Raw genomic sequence first — 19,785 nt, 5'->3', positions numbered from 1 at the left:
ACCCACATCAACAGCTCCCTCACAACGATCTCATCACATCATTTAGTTTATGAATATGTAGCCTTTTTTATATAAATCTACAACATTTTAGCATCAGCTAATGGGCCTGAACATCTATTTTGAAATTAATTAAAAGGCTGATGAAACAAAATAAAACAAGCATTTCTCATTTTGATCAGATTAGGAGGGGATATTATTGCCACATTTTTAACATGAAAGGCTAGTATAAGGCTTATCTGATTCAGAGCAGTGTTCTTGTCTCTGTGGCGTTTTAGCCCAATCCGTGTACGTACCGCCCCATTTAGTAAAATATGGAAATTATAAATGACAAAGCAACACGTACAAGGCTCAAATATAGGTTCCGCTTTAATTTTGTTAAGTTTTGAAATTACTCTAAATGGGAAATTTTTATTGTGTATTTATTTTATTAAATTAATGTTATCACGCCATTTCTTTATATAAACTTGCAATTCATATTTATGACATGTGAAAGCAGAGAAAATATACCAATGTTTATCAGTTTTTAATTAAAGATTGTATGACTGTTGATTAGTTAAGTATTTGTCTCTATATGTTCAAATTTTGAAGTGGAAGGGAAATCTAGGTTAGCATAATTTATGCTCATTGTTTTTTTATTATGTGTTAGTATAATATGGTTAACACTGAGAGAGAGAGAGAGAGAGAGAGAGAGAGAGAGAGAGAGAGAGAGAGAGAGAGAGAGAGAGAGAGAGAAAATATCAATAAGAATATGAATTGATTTCTTTTATTGAGATTAAGTGAATAATTTTACGATGATTCTTAATAAGCAATGTGCGTGACTTTATGATGTACAAAGCCATCAAAAGTAAATCTGACAAAAAGATCGAATGGTGGAATTGACTTTCGAAGTCATATATTGCAAGTATTAAGTAACATCAAAGCTACAGAAACAAAGCTGACCGGCATATAGCGCTCATTTCCATCCAATATCATAGAGTCATCAGAGGTATTTCTTTATGATATCACATGTCCTCTCTAGGAGTTATTTATCGTTACTTCGAGAAATGCATAAATGTTCATCAAATCGAGACTAGCGGGCAGCGACATCGCATTATTAGTGCGCTCTTTCTCTACATGTATATTTGTATTGGTTATTGCTACTTATCGCTGCCAGAAGTCATGCATACTTTAGGTTTCAGTTTCTTGATTGTCTAAAGGGACCCGTTCTTTGTGTTAATAGACAGATTATGATGTGACGACACATATGGAAGATGTTTGCTAAATTAATTTAAAGTCTTATCGTTAAGTCTGATTTAACATTCTCGTTCTCGAGTTAGCACCTATAACATCCTCAAAAACTCCTATATAGTCAACTGTCTTGGGAACATGTTGATATATGGATATATTTCATGAACATACTCTTTCTCTCTCCTTTCTCTCTCTCTCTCTCCTTAGATAAAACCTTTAAAATTATTAACGTGAAAAACATGCCTTTGGTTTGGTTTACTTTAATTTGTTTATTACATTAATGCTAGACTATTACAACAACAAATACGAATACACCATAGTAAAAAATAAGTAAAACCATATCTCTCTCTCCCTCTCTCTCCTACACACACATATATAGAACAGCTAGTTATAACAAATAATTTTACATCGACTTTATCTTTACAGTCATATGCAGTTTCAAATAGTTCATCATCGTCCATCGTTTCAAAAAATAATAACTTATTCAATAAAGAAGTTAGATGTTCGTATATGTGTGTGTATAATAATGATATATATACGTATAAATGTTTTAAGTAGTACATATATAATTATTACAATGTTATAATAAATAACTTTCATATATATAACGTTTACGGATAATTTTTATGCAAGGATTTTTATTATTAATTTTGAACTTTTTTGTTGAACAAAAATAAATCAGAGAGAGAGAGCGAGAGAGATTGTTTATTTTATGACTATTTATTAGCTTCGGGCATATATTGATATGCCTTAAAAATTCGATTTTCAGGAAAATTAACAAAATTTAAAAAAAAATTAATCAATTTTCTATGTAGGGATATGATTTATATACTTTAGCATTACTGCATATAAACTTTAGGTAAGTTTTTTTTTGTAAGTATAAGTCAAAAAGGTAAATATGCAACAGAAACATCACCAAGTTGTGATACAGATTTACATCCAATTTTCGGTGTGAATATGCGAAGGCTAAAGCTCTCGTAATTCAAAATCATTTCCCAAGATTTGTCAGTTCATTTACTTCTTGACACACCTGTAGTGGCAAATCCTAACACCTTGCCAGGGTCGGCAAGTTTAGTTATTTCTAAATCAAACCATTTCCCCTAAGATCATATAGTGTACGATATGAAAAGAAAAATGTGTTGTTTATACGACGAGGGTTTATGTAAATCTTGATCACTCGGTTCCGTACAATATGTGCACATCGGTAAATGTAATGGAAAATAAAGAAAATTTGAGTATAAACATTCATATCAAATTTTTGCACGAACAATGTGTTGAGATTTCGCAGGCCTGTATATTGGCTTTAATATAAATACATACAACTTCAAACACGTTCGACATTCGTGGAGTTAACAGGGTTATTCCTATCGAATCCGACAATCTTCACCTGCCAGAAATATTAATCAAAAAGAGTCGCTTTTTGTCTGGCCACATGTGCTAACCTACTGTAAATTATATATAAAAAACATTGTAAATAAAGCCGAGGAGTTTTTCTAGAATAAAGGTCTTTATTTATTAATAACACTGTTTCCATTAATTTCAATGAAATTTTTGCAATAATGATGCTCATCAAAGTAACAGTCTTAAGTCACTTTGTATACTCTAACAACAATGGGATATAGTCATGGACAAATTGACAACCAATAAACAATATATAAGAAATATGGAGAAACGAACAAACATCAAGTTCATAAGTCTATCGAAACATTACAAGTTGGGAGCAGAGGAAACACTGATTCCAAAATAGAGGTGGGATCAGGTGCCATGGAGGATTAAGCATCCCCTGTCGACCAGTCACATCACTCCTTGTCTCCTTCGTCATACATAATTCAGCGTGCAAATAATGGCCTAACATTTCGTAGGATAAACGCCAGTCAGCATTTGACGTAATGTCATAGGAAAGCTGTTGTTGCTGTCATAGTATCGACCATAAAATGTGCGAAATGATGACCTCAAACCAAACTGTGAATATCCTTGTCTCATCAACTTGTTGGTTTACAGCTTGCCTCGTTTTTGAAATTGTTTATAACCATACGTAGAGCGTGCTGTTGCGTATAAAATCAACTGAGAGGCATACTCAGGAAACTCCATATGCAGGCGAAAGGGACACTGTATTCGGGGAAAACTTCGCCTCGTTTTATTTTCGCCCAACATGACCTTCCCTGAGTTGGGAGAAATTTAAAACAGGGCAAATTCAGAGACCGCAGTAAAATTTCTCAGAATGAACTTTGACTGGGCGAATTTTAAACGGGTCAAAATTGTTTGCAATTGTGTAAGGGCAAAAATAATTCTGAATACAGTATATTGCTTTTTTAATAAGGGAAGTTGACGATAGAAAATTGATAAAACAGCGATATAATATGTTGAATTGAAGATCGCAGCTAGAATTTTAATTTCGTTTCATATTTCAATCAAAGTTCAAATATCTTTTTAATATCAACTTCTGAGTACCTGTTTAGACAATCAAAATGTTGAATAATTCAAAATCAAAATTTTTGTCCGACCACTTTTCATCTCATTCTGCGAGTGAAACACAGATGATCTTAAATGTTTTTTTTTTTTTTTTTTAATTTAGGATTACACATGTTATTAACAATATTTCTTTATGTTTCAGGAATAAGTAAAATTTTATGCAATTTATATTCTCGTTTTTTTTTTTACGATTTGAAAAACAGAAATGCAGCGGGGTGGATCAAACATCCTTGTGCATGTAAAACTACATATCTGAAATGGTGCACAAAAAAATTATGCTACTGCACGAGTTTTAAACTTTCTGTAGAAGGATACAAAACACAGCTCGAGATCTTTTGCCTTGCATTCAGATTCAATTTGCCAATCAGAAAAAGTTGATCTAGTTCATTTGAATGCTTGATATGATTTTAATTAATATGTTCAAAAACCATACTTGGCCATCAAAGTATTTCCCGTTTTTTATTCTGTTTTCCATTTTTATGACGATAATCGCATTCAATTCTATCGAGTTGAGAAGGTTAAAGGTTTATTAAAAACGATACATTTATGTATATATGAAATCCGTGATAATATTAAAAACCCCATCGATTTTGTATTCACCTATAACGGATGTTTCTTAATGAAAAGTCGAATTTGTTTCAATGAGTAATTGTTCATACTAATTTTGCGCCGTGCAGCCTTTTGTGAATGTAATCACCCTTATCATGCAGTACCGTCAATGGGTTTAATATCACTCACAAAAAAATTCAAATCTCGAGCGATCGGAATCCTGGTGCTACATTACCAATATTTTTACGATCGGATGGCCATATTGAACTTCCATCAAAACCAAATCGGCATTTCTGCCCCTTGAAAAATAGCGAATTAATCACTCAGGAAAAATCAAATTAAAATAATTGTTGATCTTCAACAATAATGTGCAATGCAGTCATATAAAGATGACCCCTTCTATCAAAAATGAACATCGAAAATCCATTACCTCTCTTTTGTAACTTTTCTTTCCAACACCGAGATTAAGGTTGGAATTACAGCAGAGGACATTTTTATTCAAATGAAACAAACCTTATACCATTTAGAGCGCCATATATTTCAGCAAAGTAAGTGACAAAGTTCTCACAGAAGACAAATAATATGGGAATGTGAATTATGGCGAGAAATAGTTATACTTCACTCAAACTCGTTTCCTTCCTGTCATTGAGAAAACACGTCATACAAGATGGCTATTTTGAATATGGCGATATGATTACGACTTGATATATGGCTTTTGGACGAACCCGAGGGAAATGTCCGTTATTGTGTAATTATTTCCATGATTTCAATTGGAATAACAAGCGCTTCCTTTGATATAATATCTCGTCCATAGTTTATATTAAGATGTTTTTTGAAATATTGTTCAGATAGAGTTTGTCAAGCGTCTTAATGACCATGGTAAAATTGAATGACGTAACAACTAATGTCATCACCTCTTGAAGTCATTCTGCCAATATGCAACAGGGGATGTATTAAGATATTTTTTTTTTGAAAAGTAACTTTTAATCAAACACCCAAGAAGATTTTATATCATATTCCCCTATCCTCCAACAAAAAGCCCCTCAAAAAAATTTTCAAAGGACAAAAGAGTAGACAAAGTCACGTTAAGGCATTACCTATCTCAACAGGTAAATAGAAAAAAATGTATTTGAAATTCTATATATTTACTTTACACATGTATGTTATGCATAAAGTATAAATTATGCGAACTATTATTCATCAAATTAGATGGGAAATGGAAGCCAGAACTTTCATTAGATAAAACATTTCTCTTTAATTTCTTTTTATTATGAAAAAAAAAACTACAGAAAGTATATACATGTATCTCCTAATCTTATTCTTTCTCTTCTGACATAATACAGAAAAGCTGCGTGGCCAAAGGGAGGTAATTGAACAAATCTCTTCGTTTTGTAATATTTTCTGCATCTTTAACTGTCGTGTCATTGTGTAATCGGATACACCATATCGCCCCTGCCCTTTCGCTCTCTCCCAATCCGATCTCGCAGACCTTTGACCTCTTCTTGGCTTCTTCTGCTGATTTTAGCGGCATCGGGTCATCTCTGCCGGATTTCTGTTCAATTATGACGATTCCTTTCCCGTCAGATAAAGGCAATCAAAAAATACAGTCCATCGGTCCTCACTTAATATGCATATTAATCCGTTGTTTGTGTGTCAGGCGTCTTATTTGTCAAAATCTCGTTATAGCTCCTCTCCCCAAACTGTCATCACCAGAATCGATTTTTCATCAAGATCCGTGGATTTGATTTGCAATAATTGAAGAAATGTAGAAGCCTTTTAAGGTTACTCCGAATGTCCCGAAATAAAAACGACATATAACGCATTTATTTTTCAGAGAGTAAAAAAGTAGGAAATCGTATTAAAATAGTATTACATAATAATGGTCTGGCCTTCTTTGATGTCTTTATTACGGTAACAAATGGTATCTATGATTCAGAGATATTGATACCGTTACATTGGGTCACATGTGTTCCCGTGGAATATCAGGTGGAAGGAATACCTGGTCTCTTTGCTTTACACGGGGATCAGTGTGAGATTCTCTTACACGGAGACAAAGGGGGAACCCCTCTCCTTCCTCATACCCCCCTCCCCGTCCTCACCGTATACATGTAACACCAGGGTAAAGCCGACGGTTGAACTACGATACAGTAGCTAACAAATGTATCCTATTGTATTCACTTTTACAAACCTTGTTAAACATGCTTGAATGGTCAAATATCCAATTTGTGATTTTTGGAACATGATACATGTGTTCGCTTATAGACTGACTTTTTTCTTGTTTATTTATTCAATAATGATAGCAGGCGTTTAAATTATTATACAATTTGGTCATCAGTGTGAAATCAGAACAATTCTACCTAATTATTGTAAAACATCTGCTATCATCTGATTGTGATCTGAAACTTTTAATGTTCATTAATACAAGAGAAGAAAATCCCATTTCACGGTTGTAGACTGTTTTAAGCTCTCCTGCTCTATCGACCTTAATTTTTTCCTAAAACTGACAAAAAAGAAAATTAATCTTTAAAAATTGATGAAAATTAATTTCAAGAATTCTAAATGTCAACCAAGCAGACGGAATTTGATCATCAATGTTTGTACGTCTACATTCTTATTAATGACATTATTTTATCAACTGCACACGATATCATAAAAGTGAGCACAATGAAGTAAGTTACAATATCGCTCAGTAAATATTTCTACACAAATATCATACAGTAGGAGTATGAATATTTCAGAAAGAATTGTTTCTCTGGGGTAATAAAACAGGTTTTGCAGACAATATCACCTAGATTATTCATAGGCTCGCGTTTCATGTCTCTCTTTCAATGTGAGTAATATTTGGGAAGAGGAAGAGAGACGAGGTTAAATTCTTGATACTCACACAAAGCGTTCTATTCGGATTACGCGATTTACTGAGATGTTGATTGATGAATATTTAACCGATGACCTGCCACCCGCATTGTTTTTCAAAATTCATGACTGACCGAATCTTCATTCACTAACTGAATTTGCAGAATCATCGTACAAAATCATCAATGGGTATAAGGTTTATCGCTGGCTAAGCAACATTGATCTCGTTTTCAAAGACCTAGGTCTCACGTGCAGCCTAGATAAGACCGAGAATGCTCCTTTCTATTCTATTTGATTGACACGAAACAGTCAGAGTGGATTTCCAAATATTTCATTTTATTTCAAAATAAAAGCAATTTATAAAACAAACATTTTCATAAAAATTGATATTTTTGAACATACATGTGTTTTAATGGAGATTTTTTTCCCCTCTGGTTCCAAGAAAGCAAGCTTCGTCTTAAAATGGTGTTATAGTAACAGTTTACTCTATGGATTTAATACGTTAAGTTGTTATACCAAATTAGTTATCGACAAAAACATTTCTTCATATAAAAAGACTGATAAATTATAAATGTTGCCCACCATCAGCACGGCTTATCATATAGACAGCCTTCATTTTTTATCCCTCTTGCCTGATCAGTGATGACTTCCGAAATTGATAGAAAAAATGCATTGATCTTGCATTTTAACATCTGCCAGGACCAAAGAAGCTGAAATATTCTATCATTCTTTTTTCATAAATGTCACAAACAGTCATTAATAAATCTGTTATTGACAATTGTATTTTGATAAATCGCTGCCGATTGCATTTTCTTCATACGGGTCCGTAATTGCTGGTTATTGATAGAATTAACCCAAGATCGCCTTCGCGACTTTTGCACGTAACCAATATCTCACATTGTTACAAATTAATATTGATATTGATGGTTCACTCTTTATTGGGCACAAAAATTTCTCTTGTCGGTTTATAACCAAACCTTCTCCTTTTCACAAATAACGCGAGAGATCGATAGGAGTCAGCGAGAATTGAAGACGATCGGCCATATTGGAATTGTCAGCCATCGCTGACTTGCGCAGTTGACCTCTATAAATTGGCATCATATTGATACACCAGGACAAAATGAAGAACAAATGAAGTTAGAGGTTTATACAGCATGTTCTCGGGTCAAAGATGTCTCCTTTTGAAAAGGATTTGAACTTAAACTGCCTCGTCCGTCGCCAGCTTGAAATATACTTTGACCGGATCATAAGCATTATAAAAGTTTCAGTATACCTTCTTCTCACAAATATTTATCAATAATAAAATAGAAAAGCTGTCGTCATAACAACCATTTTTTCTATTTTAATAAATAATAAGTCTTAAAATTAAAAACATTGAAGAACTGATGTCAGTTTAGAGTAAAGGGTTGTATTTGCATCCAGAAGCCTACATAGTCAGGTATACAGTGTAGAATTTAAAAAGAAACATAATCAATACAAGAAGTTACATAAGCAAATAAAAATGTTAACAATATTTTTGCTACTCTAGTTGGTATTTTGATGTCTTTAGTTTATTAAAAAAAATTAAACTTTGGATCTACTGGTTGATTGTTGTGCATAATGGAAAATCGCCAAACCGAAATGGAGCGATGCATATATGGACATAAGTCATGTATATGAGAATACATCTTTGAAATATGGTGGGGAGCCTTCTGTCAATAAAAATAATTACTTAACGTATATAGCATGACTTTTAGCATGACACAATAAAAGATGAAAATGAAAGTTCTAATTACATTCTTACACCGAGGATAAAAATTGCAGGCCATAAAAACAGTAATAATTTATTCGATTAATTTGCAGAATTCCTGTGGATTCCATTTTCAAATTATACTCATCTGTTGATTAAATCGTTGTCGCTGATGTAAACATAATAGATCAAAAACAAAGATTAAGATCTTACGGAACGAATTTATAAATTTTGATTTCCCAATTGTAAAAAGTGTAAAAAATTACGTTTGAAGTAATTATAGTATAATTAGGCTTGTAGGACTGCAAATCGTCGAGATAAGAAGGTTTTTCCACATTACTTGGTGCTCGGCATTATATATCTGTTGATACTCTTTTGATCTGCTGCACCTAATAATCAAAATTATATGAAATATGTGCTGGCATCACGTCACCATGAGATGGCAGACCCGATTCCACAGAGTCAAAGAGTTGGGTAAAATAAGAGGCGTACCGTTTTCTGCTGTTTGTATCATTTTTACTGCAATAAGGTCTTCCTTCGCCTTTTACTAGATTAATTTTATTCCATTACTTCTTGCCAAATGATAATAAAATGTTCAAAATCAATTAAATTAGAATTTGAAATCTGTTGATTATCAATAGCTGTGGCCTTTATTAATGCAATCAAATTGACAGTTAATGGTGTTTTGTAAATAATGACTTTGACCTGTTAATGAAGTCTATATTTGAAACACATCAAAATGATCATGTTTTTTCTATCCTGTCATCCTGTTTTCGTGAAAAAAAGCACAAAATTACGCTAAATGACAAAACAAAAACATAAAGAAACAACCAAACAAATAGTTGAGACGAATATGTCGAATAAACTAAATTTTACCATAAAAAGAGAAATATTTGTGATAAAAGAGATCTGTCATTAAACAGTGAGCATAAATTCTCTTTCTTTTCAGCCACGTAGCATCATTTTTGAAAGTGGGGGGGGGGGGGCAGCCGGAGAAATTTTTTTTTTGACTTATCTGAAAAAGTTGACAAGCAAAAAAGAAAAAAAAATATTGCCCAAATCCTATTTCGTGGGGGTGGGTGGGTGGGTGTTAGAGACCAAGACTTTTCAACGCCAACTTTTTTCACTACCAATTTTTGGGGCATTCAATACTACATTTCCTTGATATCATTAGCTTTTAGTAAAAAGTGGGGGGGGGGGGGGGGGGCAACCCGCCTTTCAGTACACATTTCCAATAGTAAAAGTAATGTTGGGAAAAAAGTGAAATCATTGAAAGGTTGGTTGCCCCCCCCTCCCCACTTCCTACCACAGTAAGGTGATATCGAGGAAATGTAGTATAGTATGCAAAAAAATTTCAAGAGAAAGAAAACTGGCATTTAAAAAAGTTGGCCACTACCCCACACGTACCCTCACACATGCTACCGTATTTTCTCTAATTCGTGTTGCGAGGGATTTTTTTTTTTGCAACAAAAACACAATTTTACTCTATAGTTTTTTTTAAATTCCAAGTAAATTAAAAGCTTCAACTAGGTTTTTAATAGCATATTCGTTATGATAGGTCCATGTCATAAGAAAGGTAAACCACAGTCTGCTATGTACAGTTTGATTTGTCAATCAGTATAAAATTTGGGCTGTGGTCAGTTTAAATGATTTCTGAATTATAACTGAAATCCAGGTGCCATACTTTTTAGCCATTATTATGTACATGCAACGTTTATATCAGTCTTGGTGTGATGAATAAAAACGTTGATGTTAATTTTCAACAAAATTTAGTTATTGATTACAGACAAAAATCCAATCAATACTGATATACGTCTATTTAATACTATTACATTTAATTAATTTCTCTGTGCTTCAATTTACACAATATGGTATGCAACACTTAGGACTGTATCGAAAATAAGACAATTCGTAAATGGTGACTTCACTGTATGCATACAGACAATTCAAATGTAATTAGTTAAATAATGTATATATGTGATGATGTTAGCAAAAAATTCGAACCTGATTGCATACAAATCAATATTTATACTTGTAAAAGGCATCCTACTGTTTATTATCCCTTCGTTCAGTTTAATATTTGTGTTAGAAGATCACAAAACTTAATTTTAAAGAGAGGCATGCTACTCACCGATAAGTTGATGTCGCAGGGATTTCAATAACCTCACATAAAGTCGTCATTTCGTTAATTTTAGGTAGGTATAATGACCTTGTGTTATTAGCAAAATCCTATAACCTATCATTGGGTCGTATTTGGCTGACTTGTTTCATTCCAACAGGCAGGTCTTTGGTTTTTAGCTCTACTGGTCAGAGACCAGAAGAGCTTATGCAATAGTAATGCGTCCGTCGTCCGTCCGTCTGTTTGTCTGTAAACAATTTTTCAGAATGCTACTCCTCCTACAGTTTTCGTCCGATTTCAATATAACTTGGCACACAAATAGACTACACTAAGATACATAATTCTGTGGATTGCTTTTTGATTTCGATGAACGGTGTTGCCATGGTTACTAAAAATAGAAATTTCTGTGAAATTCTTTCAAAATGCTACTCCTCCTACAGTTCTGGTCCGATTTCAATATAATTTGGCACACATGTAGACTATACTAAGATACATAATTCTATGCATTGGTTTTTGCTTCCGATGAACGGTGTTGCCATGTTACTAAAAATAGAAATTTCTGTGAAATTCTTTCAAAATGCTACTCCTCCTACAGTTTTGGTCCGATTTCAATATAAATTGGCACTATACTAAGATACATAATTCTGTGCATCGGTTTTTATTTTGATGAGTGGTAAGGATCATTTTTCTATTCATTGCTGATTTAAAGTCTCAAGTCCCAACTGCTACTTCCTCTTCCTTCGGTTTAAGTATAAACCAGTAGAGCTACAGTCTCGACAGAGACTTCTGGTTTATACTGGATTTGACTATATTTTCGCTAGGTTTTCGGTCCGCTCTGCTCCCCAAAAATGTTTATTGGAAGCAGAGCGGACCGAAAAACCTTGGCTAGCGAAGATGGAAATTGCTGATACATGTAACTTACAGTGGCCCAATGCCTGCAATCGTGTTTATTACAAGATATACATGTATCCTGCTTATCTTTAAGGACTGAAATATTGATACAATATATGGAAGAGCGAGGTGTTGATTAGCAATTTTTGCTGATACCGTAAATAGAATATAGAATAGAATAGAATAGAATTTATTACCAATATATGTCCACTATTTCAAGTAAAAACAAATTTACCGCTATCAAATCAAAACATATTAAGGTATCAAAAAGGTATATGTATCAAATTCCTTTAGCACATTTAGGTATGTGTTATGCCAAAAAAAAATGAAAAAGGAGAATTTCTCCTGAACAAGTACAAAGTTCTACTGGTCTTTTGGGATGTAAGTTTGTATAAAACATATACTAGTGTTCCAATAATGATACCTTCAAAGTTCATCAAATGATTTTCGCCGTCTATAGATGTTATATTTCAGCACTTTTTATAGTGATCTGAGTTACACAGCCAGAGTTGGACATCATCATGACCGCCTCCCCCTTTGTTAAAGAATTACAGAGAGAGAGAGAGAGAGAGAGAGAGAGAGAGAGAGAGAGAGAGAGAGAGAGAGAGAGAGAGAGAGAGAGAGAGAGAGAGAAAGACAACTCTTACGAGCACATCATTGTTGGAACAAAATAAAAAGAATCTATTTTTTCAATGAAGAAGGCTCAACCGTCCTGTAAGCATCGATAGTGTTAGCTGCAATAATTTAGCTCTCTCCTATTTTTTTCTATCTGATGTTTTCTGTTCTAGCGAGTAATTCCTTTTGTTTCTAAGATTCATAAAAACAAAATGTTTTTGTAAAAAAAAAAGAGAAAGAAGAAAAAAAGTATATGTTCCCACATACACCTGTACATGCTTATGGCCAAGATTAAAGTTTTTTTCAAAACAATGTCTAAAAACAAGGCCAGTGTTGAAACCCAAATACACGTCTCTTTCTGATAGCAGACAATTAGCTACTACACTGTGGGTCTTGTCACAAGAAATATAATTATCTTTGAAAACCCTTGCATTAACATCAGTTCATGATCAATTCAAATGAAAAAAAATATGGTCATGGACTCATGGTTAAAGTTGTCCAGGGGGCATGAACAGACATAGCTGACTAGTGAACTACCTTTTACAAGTGGTACTGCAGGTGTCTTCATGATCAGGCATCCATTAAATGCCACGATGCACAAGAGAACATCTCTTCCCCAAGAAAAAAAGGTGTGAAAAAAATGCCATATTCGTTTTTTTTTCACATAATGAAGAAAATACATCAATTACATAACAATCAGACCCAGAGATACCGTTTTATGATGCCTAACATGCACATGTACTATGAAGACGATCGCTAGCGAGTCATCGAAATATATCACTAGGAAAAAAGTCTGTATTTTGGAAAATTGTAATAATTTTAGATAAATTATTTTAAAAAAAATTAAACACATACATTTCTATAAGAAGTAATACTATATTTTTAAAAAAATTAATTAAAGTGATTAGTCATGATTGTACTAGTATATTTTTATTACCATATACGGATATACCGGGTATACATACAGAATGGGTCAGTGGCTTGAATTAGAGTTATCCTTCTTGCTTCAGCTATATTTGGTATGACGACTATGTAAACAACTACATGGATTATTTATAGAAATGACTTGAATACGGACAGTATTTAAGAATGGACGTCTGACTTTAGTTACTCATCGTCCCTGTTTAACGGTTAAGATGTATGACGAGGTTAAGAATTACCTGAACAGAAGACGAGACGACCGTGGCGGATCCACGCAAAAATCACCTCCCGTGGGCGCACAACCTTCACCATGGGCGTTCCTTCCAGCCACACCCAAGGATAATTTCAATGAGGTCTTTCCTGGAATTCTTTTAGGCAACTAGTAAGTTATATATTTATGTTAATTTGTTATAAATGCCAAAGAATGTACAGTGTATGTGTAAATGGGTATTCCTTTTTCAGTTTTTAGTATTTAGGCATCACGATTTGTCATGGCATGTGTATAATTGAGAAATTGTGATCAAAGTATATAATAATTGTGATCCTAATGTTTCATCATAAGTAAATATTAGTTAGAAGTTCTTCTTTGTTTTTAGTTACATAGCAAAAAATACAGAGGAATTAAAGAGGAAGCGTGTAACCCACGTGGTGAACTGTGCTCAGGGGAGCAAGTTTAATCAGACAAACACGGACGAGGAATATTTTTCCGGGACAGACATTAAGTTTCTGGGGATTAAGGCCACGGACACCCCACGTTTTCCTATCAATCAGCACTTCCAATCTACTGCAGACTTCATTGACGAGGCCCTTAAAGAAAAAGGTAAAATTAGATGAAAAAAACCCTACATGTATGTTTTATTCTAACCATACCAGGCTATTGAAAATCGACATTTTTTTTGTCCATTTGGCATCCACACAAGCCTTTGGATCGCGTTTAGTTCTGGTGAGCTAAAAATTGGTGGGATGCCTTAAATTCCCGATGCCTGTAAAGTTTAATGGTAAAGAAGAAATATGATAAATGTTAAAATAATAGAATTAACTGACAAATACTTCAAAAGATTAAAACTTGTATGAAAATTATTTTAAACCAAAACTCTTTAAATTTGCAGGAACGGTGTACGTACATTGTCAGAGCGGGATGAGCCGATCTGGGTCTATAGTGCTCGCCTACCTCATGATAAAGAAGGGGATGACGGTAATGGATGCCGTCAAACACGTGCGAGATAAAAGAGAAATTTTCCCAAACGATGGCTTTCTGAAACAACTTTGTGAACTTGATCAAGAACTACAGCAACAGAGGTGAACTCTTATATAGCTGTTCAACTTGTCAATTTCAGGCGATAGAATTCAGCGTTGCATAAACGCATCTTTTGACACGGCGACGGAACTTGTGCGTTCTCGAAACACAACTTGGACCTGAGAAACCGCTAAAGGACGTCATTCAAAGAAAACAAACAAACAAACATCAACATATTATGTGTATAGAATTTTTAATTCATTGCACTTCCACATCAAATATGAATTCACCATAAACGACCGTTTGTTATAGTGAAGGACTATTTTTATCATGCCTTGTTTGCAATAAGGGATAAAATTATTTTAACTGATGACATTTTGTCTCAAGGCACAGAATGCTGACTTATTGTTATACAGCCATAATTAATAATGAAATATAAAAATCAATGAAAACAAAATTGTAATAGTAAACTTAATAAGTAATGCCAAATTGAAACAATTTTTTTGAAAAAAAATTGTAAAAGTAATATGACCAATAAAAGTTTTGTATACAGCACCATTTACAAATAATGAAAAATTAAATCCTGGCCCGAAATATAAGAATCTTCAATTGTTGAATTACTGTCCACACATCTGGTACAACAATCCACAAAACCATGGCAACCAGAAGTAACACCCACGGAGTTCCGGAAACATTTGCACTGGGCCGGAAGTCTGGGATTGAGATCTTTTTTCTTAAGGCTTTGTTAGTTATGTTTTTGAGAATTAGTAGTTCCTGTTTCATCCTCTGGATTTCCTTCAGTAGAGCCTCGTCATTAGGAGATGTGTAACTGGGGTTAGTCACTCTGTCACACGGACACATACAGCTCCCAGAGGCTGCAAATATAGGACTATCTCTTAAGTTAGAAGTAATGGGCCCATCATTAGAAAATCACGAAAGAAGAAATTACACACACATATACACGAGAGAGAGAGAGAGAGACTACATACCGATACACATAGGTTCACTTCCGCTCCACGTCCCCCCATGTAAACAGGTTCTCTCGAGATCTCCAGATTTTAAATGAAATCCTGTGTTACATTCGCAAGTCAAAGATTCGGAGACGTGCAACATCCCTTGTGGACCAATATTGCACGAATAATTCCCGTGTGTTCCATTCACACGACAGTGCTTGGGGGCCTTTATCATTGATGCCGATGTTTGTGGTGAAGACGTTGGCGATGATTGAGATGACGACAAGGATTCAGACGTTGACGACGATTGAGATGACGGCAAGGATTCCGACGTTGACGACGATTCAGATGACGATAAGGATTCCGACGTTGACGACGATTCAGATGACGATAAGGATTCCGAAGTTGACGACGATTCAGATGCCGATAAGGATTTAGACGCTGACGACGATTCAGATAACGACAAAGATTTAGACGTTGACGACGATTCAGATAACGACAAGGATTCAGACGTTGACGACGATTCAGATGACGATAAGGATTCAGACGTTGACGACGATAAGGATTCAGACGTTGGCGACACTCCTGAAGCCAATGATATGGATGCACCGGTCGATGAAGATACGGACAGTGTTGTAGACAAAGACGTCGGTGGAGTTGCTGTTGAGAATATTGAATTGCATTAGGTGGTGGTACTTGTATAAATAATGGGAATAGAATAAATTGCCTCGATACATTTACCGGTCATCTTATGATTGAATACTGAAACATTATGCCGATAAGAATGGTTATTATATTGACTTGTATGAAAATTTTTTTAAAATTACTTCCATTGATTTTTGTCTTGCCTATACACCGAATGACTTACTTGTTCCTTACGTATTACTTTATGTCTTACCCACACAAAGATATAATGTTCTAGATATCGTTTACATGATAAATGTCCTACGGATTGTCGCAGTAGGTGCTGCCAGGAAAAAGTTTCCTCCCTGCTCAACGGCCGTAAGTGCCAAGTATAGGACAAAATTTGCAGCTCTCCACCGGCAAGTGGTGGCGTCTCCATATGAGTGAAAAATTCTTGAGAGGGACATTAAACAACATATACACGCGTCGACCTCGTGGCGCAGTGTTTAGAGCGTCTGCTCTAGAGTCGCGAAGTAAGGAGTTGATCCTTACGTCGCAGGTTCAGTTGAGGTTTGAATCCCACTCTGGGACGTGGAGACCGGTCCTTCGGATGAGGCTTTATGAACCGAGGTCCCTTGTAGCAGTAGGTGCTGGCACGAAAAAGATCTCTTCCTGCTCAATGGCCCCGAGTGCCGAGTATAGGACAAAATTTGCAGCTCTTCAGCGACAAGTGGTGGCGTCTCCATATGAATGAAATATTCTCGAGAGGGACGTTAAACCAATATACAATCAATCAATCGGTGCAAATCCTATTTGTATTTGGAACGATTCTGCAATTTTCGCTGCATTGCGAGTATATGGGAGGTATTCTAACTGTGGTGAGTGCTAACTAAATTATTCTAACTAACCCACACACTGTACGACTTGGTTTGTTTGTCCTTCCCATGTGTTGTTGTCGTTGCAGAACTTAACAAGATCTCCGGAATGGTGTACGTATCCAGGACGACAATTATACTCAATGTAAGTAAGGTTTTGGGAAACCAGAAAACTATTTCCCTCTTCACAAAGCGGGTCACCACAAGTTGGAACATTTTTTTCTAAAAAAAAAATAATAGAGAATAAAGAAGTTATAAAGTATTACTAACAAACGTCTTTCCTGAATTGTAAATACTGTTAAATTGATCACTGATTCGTATTTGAAATGATATTGTACCAAGAAAGGGAAACACGTTGATTTCTATTTCAATATAGCTAGACGTCTGAGCCCATTTTCCATTTCCCCATGGGTACATGATCTTAAACACCGGGAAGTGTTTTGCTGAACGTTTTGGGTTTAAAAACCACGTTACCACCTCTACAACAGAGTAGCCGAAAACAAATCCACCTCCGTGCGTCCCTGACAACACGACGGATCCACTCCCGTAGAAGTTAAACCCCTCGTTTACTCCATCCTGTGCTCGTAGCTAATGTAAAGTATAAAGTTGTTTTTTGTGAATATAGGAAAGAAACGTTAAGAGACCGAGAGATCAGACTGTGTAATCTTAGAAAAAATCTACAGCCAAAACATCATCCTATTTTGTAGTGTTATATTTTTGAAATATTAAGGTCTTATCATACCTTTACAAGCACCAAACTTAAATCCGTGTGTGGAAAATCCAGGTAGGGAGGAATGAGAGTGGTAGTGGAGTTAAACATTGTCTGTGAAGAAAATTTCAGCAGGCACTTGTGTGGGTCTATCTCGAAGTGCCAAGTCAGGATACGCACTTGGACCGAGATGGAAGTGAAGGCAGACGTCGTTCTTCCCCACCCAATAGTGCTAATAATTTTACCTGTAATGTTGAGTTTGACAGTAAAATACTAATTAAAAAACTGGGTATATCAACATTATAATGTTCGCATGTAAATTATTTCATATTACCATTTGAGTTTGCCCATAGTCGGAGTGTGGAGCTGTTATAAGCAAATACAAGCCCTCCTCCGTTGTCGCCACATTTACCAAAACAGGAGGGAAGACCTGTAAACAAATGCATTGTAAACCATAACGCTGTGTGAATTTTTGAATTTTAGATGTACATTTTTGAGAGTATTCATATTTTGAAAGTGGATATTGGCCTCTTCGATAATAGCTAACTTTGAACTTCCGTCCCTTTTCGGATACTGTGTATCCTCACCAATTTTGAATTTGGACAAGTGTGAAATTGAATAAAGTATTTTGCTACCTTAAATATTCCTTCATTTATATGACTTTGTAAACTTAAGGAAACCTTCCTTGCAACATTAAATGAAGTAGTACCTAATGCTTCCGATACGACGTGGGAGAAGAATCTGTTTGTTCCTGTCGCCTGACTGTTGACAGGGTATGTATCTACTGGCCTAGCCTGGACTACCACGATATCCGGCTCCACTCCCCCCTGTAATGGTACCTCGAAGAAAGGTTCAGCTACAGGAAAATAATAAACTTCGTTAAAAAAACCCACGTCAATGGCAAATCTTCGCTTTATTTATATTTTTATCTTATGTACATGTATTTTGTTTTAATTCAAAGATGGAAATATCATTAAAGAAACAAGCAAATTCAAAGAGTTGTGGTCCCCCGCTTTCGGTGTCTTTGTGGGTGGGATGACATATTGTGTCAAATCTTGTCATAGGTAATGCACATGTCAGATATGAAAGCCCTATCTCTTCTCAATCAAAAGTTATAAGAAAGTGAACCTGATGACCCCGTATGGCAAAATAGCGAAGACTCAACTTTTCTTAAATGCAAATGAAATATATATTGGTAGTTTCTTAAGAAAGGTATTGTCACAAGTGTTACATACGTGAAGTATGAAAGCCATTGCCCCAACCGTTCAAAAGTTATGGCCAAGGTTAAAGTTTGTAAAAAGTAGGTCAAACTCTAAGGTCAAGGTCAACGTTCTTTATGTCCAATGAAAGGTCTTGCCACAAGTATAACATATGTGAAGTATGCAAGCCCTTGCCAAAACCGTTCAAAAATTATAGCCAAGGTTAAAGCTTTTAAAAAGTAAGTCAAACTCCAAAGGTCAAGGTCAAAGGGTCAAAGTTATTGATATCCAATGAAAAGTCTTGCCACAAGTATTACATATGTGAAGTATGTAAGCCCTTACCCGGACCGTTCAAAAGTTATGGCCAAGGTTAAAGTTTTTAAAAAGTAGGTCAAACTCCAAGGTCAAGGTCAAAGGGTCAAAGTTGTTGGTATCCCATGAAAGGTCTCTTCACAGGAATTACATATGTGAAGTATGAAAGCCCAAGTCCTTACCTTTCAAAAGTTATGGCCAAGGTTAAAGTTTTTCATAAGTTCGGAAATCTAAAAGGTCAAAAGGCCAAAGTTGTTGGTATCCAATGAAAGGTCTTGCCACAAAGAATACATATGTGAAGTATGAAAGCCCTAGTAGGTATCTACTGTTCAGAAGTTTTGGCCAAAGTAAAAGTTTTGAATTTTTGTGTAAACGTGGGTCAAACTCCAAGGTGAAGGTCAAAAGGTCAAATTTGGTGATACCCAAAGAAGGGTCTTATCACAAGGAATACACATGTGAAGTATGAAATTCATAGCTCCACTAAATCAAAAGTTATGGGC

General features: G+C 35.1%; 2 protein-coding genes across 2 annotated transcripts; one reads left to right on the top strand and one right to left on the bottom strand.

The window, feature by feature from the left end:
• The first annotated feature begins 13,502 nt into the window (after nucleotides 1-13,502).
• Nucleotides 13,503-15,115, top strand: LOC134248985 (dual specificity protein phosphatase 3-like). Its single transcript, XM_062731364.1, has 3 exons — nucleotides 13,503-13,758; nucleotides 13,973-14,196; nucleotides 14,486-15,115. Exons 1-3 carry the CDS (start codon nucleotides 13,592-13,594, stop codon nucleotides 14,677-14,679), a joined length of 585 nt encoding a protein of 194 aa, XP_062587348.1. The 5' UTR covers nucleotides 13,503-13,591; the 3' UTR covers nucleotides 14,680-15,115.
• A 24-nt stretch (nucleotides 15,116-15,139) lies between these two features.
• Nucleotides 15,140-18,630, bottom strand: LOC134248984 (uncharacterized; the record flags this gene model as incomplete). Its single annotated transcript, XM_062731363.1, has 7 exons — nucleotides 15,140-15,488; nucleotides 15,603-16,226; nucleotides 17,099-17,287; nucleotides 17,404-17,653; nucleotides 17,808-18,019; nucleotides 18,109-18,204; nucleotides 18,484-18,630. Coding segments are annotated over 7 exons (1,817 nt in total), but the record flags the coding sequence as incomplete, so codon positions are not given.
• Nucleotides 18,631-19,785: the final 1,155 nt, after the last annotated feature.

The sequence above is a fragment of the Saccostrea cucullata genome, unplaced genomic scaffold (genome assembly GCF_032062105.1).
Source record: "Saccostrea cucullata isolate Sc308-1 unplaced genomic scaffold, CSIRO_AGI_Scuc_v1 ctg1884, whole genome shotgun sequence".
NCBI lineage: Eukaryota > Metazoa > Mollusca > Bivalvia > Ostreida > Ostreidae > Saccostrea > Saccostrea cuccullata.
The sequence above is the reverse complement of the archived record's forward strand: the minus strand, read 5'-3'. Positions and strand labels throughout refer to the sequence as shown.

Excerpts from the sequence above, each read along its gene's own strand:
- LOC134248985 (XM_062731364.1), top strand. The coding sequence starts at position 13,592 with ATGTATGACGAGGTTAAGAATTACCTGAACAGAAGACGAGACGACCGT. Across the intron at positions 13,759-13,972 it reads GGAATTCTTTTAGGCAACTA|TTACATAGCAAAAAATACAG; the intron begins GTAAGTTATATA and ends CTTTGTTTTTAG. Across the intron at positions 14,197-14,485 it reads CGAGGCCCTTAAAGAAAAAG|GAACGGTGTACGTACATTGT; the intron begins GTAAAATTAGAT and ends TTAAATTTGCAG.